General features: G+C 40.0%; 1 protein-coding gene across 1 annotated transcript; it reads right to left on the bottom strand.

Moving 5' to 3' along the window:
• Window positions 1-3,578: 3,578 nt before the first annotated feature.
• On the bottom strand, window positions 3,579-5,330 carry LOC115812375 (galanin receptor type 2). Its single transcript, XM_030774854.1, has 2 exons — window positions 4,984-5,330; window positions 3,579-4,317 (listed from the first exon to the last, which is right to left on the bottom strand). The coding sequence occupies exons 1-2, from the start codon at window positions 5,328-5,330 to the stop codon at window positions 3,579-3,581; spliced, it is 1,086 nt and encodes a 361-aa protein (XP_030630714.1).
• Window positions 5,331-8,472: the final 3,142 nt, after the last annotated feature.

Here is an 8,472-nt window from a genome sequence, read left to right as displayed (position 1 = left end):
AAAAGGCCAATGAAGAACATCTCAACTTGTCTAATTCTATGAGTGTCACACCTCTTGCTTTCAAATAGATGTTATTGAATGATTTGAATTGAGTTCAGTTAGCCAAAATGTATAATTCAAACCATTCAAACAAACAAAAAGATAAAGCTTTAATACTTTTTTGAGGGGAAGACGGCACTGGCATTCTGAGAGGGGTGAGACTGATGATGCTTGGAGAAATGGACAGCGCTCCATCTAATACATGACTAATGTTCTCTGTGTTCTCTCCCTTTGGCCCCTGAGAGACAAGTGATTTACTCTGACTCTGTAGAGATGGTGGATGATGCTGGTGGTGCTTTGAAGTTGGAGAGGGTTTGAGAAGGTCTGTATGCCCTTGAGCAGATTCTGGACCAGATATATTATAATTGCACTTTTCTGAAACTGTCTGCTCGTTCATGCGCCAGAGAAAAGCCAGAGAGGCGCCATGTAATTGGTGAACTCTGACTGTGCTTCAGCTAAGACCTGTTCAGAACCAAAACCCTTGGAGCCCATTAAAAATGTGTGAGGGTTCAATGGTGTGATCATCCGTGTGAAGACCCAGGAGCGACTGGCCTTAATACTGACAGCCAACGGAATCGTCTGGAGCCCTCTCAGAATCATGAGACTCAATAATAGAACTGGGCTACAGATCGACCCATTTTTTTTAGTCTGTTTTAAATTTGAATTGTTTAGTTTTGGTTGATCAAAGAGGGAAGTACTGAAGAAACCTTGGCCTGACTGTCACATCTGGAGTCCTGATAAGATATGGATTTAATCTTGTGTTATTGTGGAGAAGAGCAGTTCTGCTCATTGGATGTCGTTTACTGAACTCTTCATCAGCAGTCATGCCACATTTCAAGAAAGGTGAATCTTAAAATATGAGATTCTCTCTTAGGTAGGTCACTGAGGGCGCATAAATTACGATTAGCCCAGGAGTGACCCTGTTTTATGAGCAGAGCCTTATACGGTGACAGAACATTTCATTTGTTTTAAAGAATTTAACTAGACTGATTGGATGTGCCATGCGGCGGCGAAGAAACGGAGGTCTGCTGTTGTTTATGAAATAATTAAACAACAGATGTGATATCACGCCATGGTCTTGGCAGGTGAAATTCATTAATCTATTTCTAAGCCTCCCCCTCTCTCCCAGTGCACTGACAGCATTATTCTGGCTTGCTGTTCCACTGACTCACGTCCTTGACGCATCTGCCGCTCCTGCTCTCCTGGTCAAAGCCTAGATCAATCCTTATTCCCAGCCACTTGACTGGAAGACAAGGGGATTATAATCACAAGAAGGAGAGAAAGCCGGATAAGGACACAGTGAAGTGTTGTTTCTCATCAAACCCTTTTCTCCTCTGTCATCACCACAAAGCCCCGGTAATCATGTTATGAACTGGTGTGCAGAGGTTCAGAGAAATCTCAGACCCTCAACAGAAACAGTGCAGATGAATGGAAGAGGTGCTTTATTTCCTTCATAGAGAGGAGAAAGAAGAAGAATGCGTGTGAAATTGATTATAATTATCTGAACTGTTAGCATGGACAAGACAAATTTGAATAGAAAGTGCAGCAGATGGTCATCTTCAGTTTTCTGTGATTATTATCTATGACTGATTATCAGAGAATGTTTGGGGAACATGAAAGTTAATATCAGTTGTACAATTTAGCTGTGGACCTCAAATAAAGAAGTCCTGATGAAATTTTGTTTGCTCATATATATAAAAATCAAGTGATGTATACGGTGCACTTTTTCTGTGTTCTGTCAAAGCAAGACAATGACCCTTTTCCTACGCTTATCAAGTTACACATATTGCTGAATTATATGTTCATTTTAAAGACACTTATTTTAACCATTTTTTATACTTGGGAGGTGCCACAGATAGTAACAAAGGCTTAACACATATTACCAAGCAAGAATAGATCTTTTACCAGGTGGAAATCATCCTTTAGAAGAATACTCCAACAAAGTGAAAGGATTTTTCATATGTCTCCAATAGAGAATGAGGTTTACAGAGCTGAGCAGCATTTCAAAGATGTTGTCATCTGATCTTTGTTCACTAAAAAGCTCCTAGTGTTGATCAGCCATTTGGTTTATGAACCAAAAAAAATCAACAAATAGTTTGAAACTTCCATTCAACGTCATTACAAAATCATCTCTAAAGTTATTCTACCCTTCTGAAAGAATAATTAGTCTAGTAAATAATCCATGAACACCTTCTAAATTACAATGATAAAATCTGAGCCCACCATTGTTTGTAGGTATATTTTTATTGTAACTGAATGACACCATTGCACAAGGGTGCTTAAGCTCTCAAAGCTACAACACTGGAAATGACTGGAAATGCCAGACTAAACAACTTCAGATGAAAGTATCTCAGAAAGTAAAGCAGCTAAGCTCCTCGAAACTAGGTTCGAGGGATATGAAGAAAAAAAATGGTGGAGTAAAAATGTAAAAAGAAAAAGAAAAAAAAAAACGTTAATAAACCATAAATAAAGAGTCCTCCAATTTAATTTTTTTTCATAAATTTACAGATTTAAGAAGTACAACTCTAACATCTATGAAGCAGTGCACACATGAGAAAAGTAAAATAGCTCAGCATCGAACGTTGAGGTTTGCACATCAGAAGTTAAATGAACCTGCAACGTTGGGCTTTTTCCACTGACAGCGACACACACGCACACAAACACTCCCAGCAGTAGACACCATGTTATGAAGCACTCAGTCCTTCTGGCCAGCAGATTCACGACGAGATGGGAGTCAGCAGGCATGCGGACAAGAGAAATGGGAGCACTCCTGGGCAAACAAGTTACATAATTGTAAGGGAGGGCGGTGGTGCCAAGGCTGGGGACACCCACGTGTACTTTCTGTCCTTATTTCTGTAGCTCTTAAAAGTGAGAAGCTTGAGTATTAAAATACCTTCGAACTGCAGCATGTGTCTTGGGCAGATGGGACAGTGAAGGTACAAATCTGGGAAAAAAAGCCCTTCTGTTGGGACACACAGCCAAGACACATCTACAGAATCCAGCCTTGCTCTTGGTTTTGAAGATTCGCAGAACACAGGCAGAATCCCTTACCTTCAAATACAACTGAATTAGTCTACAGTCTACATATTTTGGACTAAAAATGATCTACCACTAATATCTGGATCAAGTTAATCTCAAAATCTAATCCTGAATGTTTCTCACGAGAATTACAAATAGGGAACACTGTGACAAAGGGTAGAGAGCTCACAGAAAAAAAAAAACAACTAAAACTTTCCTAAAGTTCATGGTGCTCTGCAGATTGATAAAATACACAAATACCACTGAAGCTCCAAACACTGCCAAGAACAGACGCAAATCACCATCTTCAGCATTGGTATCTGTCTTCACTTTGGAACACGGAAAGCCAGCCAAATACACCATTCTCTAAGCGTGAATCTCACCTTACAAAGCTGTTCAGTTACAAACACTGAAACAAATCTTTTCTCCTCCCTTTCCCTCACTGCAGTACCATCAATGAAATAGCATAGCAGTCTTTACATGTATTAATTTGAGGGTGAATGTAACTGTCAAAGGCCAAATTAAGTCACATTGAAGGTCATGAAGGTGCCGGCCACTCTCTTGCTGTTTTTTCTCCACATCCGTTCCCTGGCTGCTCCCTCGCTGTGATTGGACACCTCACTGGAAGCGGCCTCCACCAGGCTGACCGTGTGAGCGTGCTGGACTACATGTACACGGTTAACCACTTGCTTGCGCAGGGTACAGCTGAACACCTTCTGGAAGCCCTTGCGGAAGTGCTTGGACACTAACGCATAGACGATGGGGTTGAGACAGGAGTTGGTGTAAGCCACCAAGTGAGAGAGGATTCGTAAGACATAAGTGGTGTGGTTGAGGGGAAAATACCCAAACCACATGCTGAGAATAACCAGGTGATGGGGCAGCCAGCACAGGCAGAAAAGCACGGCCACAATAATAATCATCTTGGTCACTTTACGCTTGGCCTTGCGTGACTCTGACATGTCCTTAATGGGATCCACCGTAGTCCACAGGTAACGAATAGTACGTGCATAGGTTACGCTAAGGATCAAGACTGGAATCAGGTACCCAAAGACAAAAGTGCAAACATCCATGGCTCTACGGTGTTGGAAGTCCCACACAGGGATGCAGACAATGGTTCCGTCCAAGTCCATTTGTTGGTAGTAGCTGAGATAGGGCCCAGAGAAGATTAGAGACAGCCCCCACACCAGGCAAATGGAGGTCAGGGCATTTCTGGGCGTCCTCATTTCTCTGGAGCGCAGCGGGTAACGAATAGCAAAGTACCTGCGACAATAAAAGGAAGGAAGAAATCAATGAAGGTGAGCAAACTTTGCATTTGACGCCCAGTTATCTTTTAGAGTAACAGATGGCACCAAAAGGGCAATTCCTGTCAAACATGAGATAAAATTAATAGCACAGCCATAAAATGCATTGACAATTGTGCCTAGCAACTAAATGAATTTGAAAAAAATAAAACAAAATGTGACAGTAATCGCATAGTTCACTGCTTGTTGAAAAATTAGCTCCAGTCACTAGCAACTGTGATATTCTGAAGTCCACAGATACAGAGTAACCGCTGATCACTTTATTCAATCCTTTATTCATGGTCCAAAGCTAAATCTACAAAGCACTGAAAAACGTTGTCAGTTTGTGATCTGTTACTTTTCTTCTCTTACTGTTACTGTTACCGATCAGTTTTCTTGTATATTTGCTTGCTGACAAATTATGTCGTTCTTTATATCTAGCTCCATTTAATTGTGTATAGTTGTTCCGCAGTTTTAAAAAGAAACGACAATTATTTTGAGATCACTGGTTTGTCTTTTGCAGTTTCCTTCACTTTTAAGATACAGTGTCACACCATTTATGGAATGATCACAGAAAAACGTCATTAATAAGCTGTGTATTTGCAACCGTGTAAAAAAAAAAAAATTTTTCCAAAACATCACACACCTGTCCAGCGAGACAGCAGCAAGTGTAAAGATGCTGGCGTACATAGTCAGATAAATGATGAAGTGGACAGCCTTGCATACGAATGGACCGAAGACCCACTCATCCATTGTATAGATGGTCGCCTGAAGCGGAACACAGAATACAATGAAGCAGAGGTCTGCCACTCCAAGATTAAGGATAAACATGTTCGTTGTCTTGGTGTTCATCTGTCCGTTCCGAAGAAGAACGGCAAGTACCAGACAATTTCCTACGGTGCCGACCAGGAAAATGGCTGAGAAAACTAGTGCAATTATTACGGACTCCACTTTCCAGTTGGAAGCCAGGGGACTATGCAAAGTAATATTCATAATGTAAGGTGTCCTCTGTCCCGACCTGCACACGCTCAGAAAAAACAAAAGCTAAAGGCATTTGAAACTTTCATGACGGCTTTTCCCAGCGCAGAATAAATGCAGAAACTGCGCGTAAATTCGTTTAATTGCAGCATTAGTCGAAGCTTTTGAAAACACCGCGTGAGCACTTGTTGTCTAAGTCCGTTATTTCCCCAAATCTTAAGCTTTTTGTCCCTCTCTTGCGTTCCCCTTGCCCGTCTCTTTTCAGTCACGGATCAACTTAGTCATCACTCCCACTCATGAAGTAACGGCAGTGTCTCCTCCCCATGAGCGGTCTCAAGAGAGCATGTTTGCATTACTGTATTTAAATTCCTGTGTGATAACCGTGGTTCGATAAACACTGAAACAGAGCTAAAGGCAGCAGTTAACAACGTGTCGGGTTCTGCCTTACGCACAATTCAAATTTACACAATTGTGTGACGTTGCCAGTCACACAGAAGACACTGAACGTCAAGATAAATCAGATGATGAGACTTTAATGACACGTGAAATGGTGAAAGGTATAATAACCTTTCTATGAGTGAGATCATTTTTATTTTGAACTGCGAAGCGATAGACCGCCTTAAACAGCCATTACAGCTGAGAATGACATAAAAATAAAAACAAACAAACAAATAAGTTAGAATATGTTAGAATAAAAAAGTTCTCTGTCATCACAGTGATGTTAAGCAGGTTCATAAAATATGTTATTGTTCTGAATTTTGACTTCTTTCATTTAAATCAGTTGTACAACGTTCATGTGATTGTATCTTGGTCTGAGTAAAGGACATGCCAAATGCCAAATACTCCTTTCATCATGTACAAGTTGTATGAGACTTACAGCCATTCAAAAATGACAAATTAGTCTACAGAGACACTGGCTGACTTGTTTTGTTTGATTTTTGAAGCTCACATTAACAACATGAACTGGTAACAGTTCAGACCACCGGTTTCTAACAGCAACGATTTATTCAGCAGTGGGTAATACACTCATATGGTGTGACAAGTTGTCCTTGACACAATCCTCAAGAAAATGTATGGGTGCATGAGTGGCATACGCGCGCACACACACACAGCTGAAGGGCCCAAATGCTTGTTTCCCTCTCATCCTGTGGTGAGGCTGTTCTTTCCTGATGAAAGCAGGAATGGCAATATCTCAGTCCAGGAAGCACAAATGTTCACTGTGAATGAGATGATGAGCCTGAAAACAATCATAATCACCGTTTGTCACCAGACCTCGAGCTGTCCATCCTTAAGAGACAGTGTAGTGTTATCAGCGGCAGTCATCACAATCAACAAAAAAATAAATTATGCTATTTCCTGTGGAAAAATGGTGTTACATTGTCAGGGATGCGATAGTCTGAAGGCTATGGGTGGAGCCGAATCTGAATATGGTATTTGGCAAAGCACAAATAGTGGGTTTTTATGAATATTTATTTCGTACAAATATTTTAAAAATTATTTGCTGTCGGAAAGGAAAAAAAAAATCAAATAGTTGGTGTTCCCCATTACGACGGAGCATTAGGGTCACATTGAGGGAAAAATTCTGAGATTTCGAGAATCAGGTCGTAATATTACGAGAATGAAGTCATAATATTATGAGAATAAAGTCGTAATTTCAGAAGAGCAGAAGAGGATCAGAAGAGCAGCCTGCCGCAGCGTGGCGCAGATGTGCCAAAAGATTAAGTATTTCATTATTCGTGAAACCTATAGCCTACTAAAGTTTAACTTCACAAGGTACTCCACATTCCTTTTAAAGGGCAGGCTGAAATATTCTAATATATTTCCCCTCTAAACTAACAAGTAGCCTAAAATTACGACTTTATTCTCGTAATATTATGACTTTTTTCTTGTAAAATAACTACTTTTGTATCGTAATATTACGACTTTTTTCTTGTAAAATTAAGAGTATATTCTTGTGGCAATTTCCCCCAATGTGGTTCCTTCCACACAGTTTCTTGCACAGTCTTCTCAAAGGGATAATGTACAGCGAGCCGGCCATTAGCCTATGTAAGGAATCAGAATCTGCTATGTGGAGCGTCGTGTTAAATTATATTATTACATTATTTTTACACGGTGTTGTGGAATACTCGATTCTGATTGGTCAATTTCGGCATTCTACGGTCTGTTATTTCTGTATAGCAGACCGCCGCTATGTATAATATATCCTTGCTATGGAATTATTTTTTTAGCGGAAGCAATAAAATCATTTTTAAAGCACTCTCACTCTCACTCATTATCTAAGCCGCTTATCCTAATTAGGTCGGGGGTGGGGCAGCGTAGTTACCAGCTAGTTCACCTACACGCTGTGCTCACTGCTCAGCCAGCCTGTGTGGCGGGGTTCACAGTGTTCATACAGGCATTTAATAGAGTTCAGTTTATTGGTTTGGGTGTGAATAAGGAACAATGTTAGTTTTAAAATTCTTTTCTTTTCAGTGATGTTTATGGTTATACATGTTTATTGTTGGGTTTCTGAAAACCATAAACCAATTACATTTGAGTGTTCATAATTATTATAATAGTTTATTGAGGAACACATATATTAATACTTTAATATCCTGAAATCAGAAGTGTGATAAAAACAAAAACAGGATTGTTATGCTATTTCCACTTTCATTCGAATACAAATACAAATACAAATAATTTTGCTGACTTAACAATGTGCTTGAGTCTAGTTTAGTGAGCATGCTGGACTTAGCCTTTTTGCTTGGGACAGGGGTGAGGGTGGTTAACGGGGTGAAGTGTTAGTTTTCCATTAAATAGGTTTTAATACCATTACAATACACACAAGAACTTTTTTGTTAACATTTGACACTTAAGATTTTACAGGCGTGGTCTCATATGTGTCTGTTACCAGTAGATAATGTCACAGGCAAATGGATCATGTGCTAGCTAGCTAGCTAACTCACAGCTGTTCACTAAATAGCATGCTAAAATGGTAGCATAACTGAAGATTACAAAATGTATTTTTGCATTTTTAAATACAAAGAGGCCTGCTCTATTTTATTGTTCAGACATACTTCAGGGCAGGTATTTTATAGTTTAGTTTAATACTGTAACAGAGTTCTGTTACTGTTATTTCCTGGGCTGGTACAGGGCATGCTGGGAGTGGATTTCCGCT

This window comes from Chanos chanos, chromosome 5 (genome assembly GCF_902362185.1).
Source record: "Chanos chanos chromosome 5, fChaCha1.1, whole genome shotgun sequence".
In the NCBI taxonomy this organism is placed as follows: Eukaryota; Metazoa; Chordata; class Actinopteri; order Gonorynchiformes; family Chanidae; genus Chanos; species Chanos chanos.
This window is presented reverse-complemented; position numbering and strand designations above follow the sequence as displayed.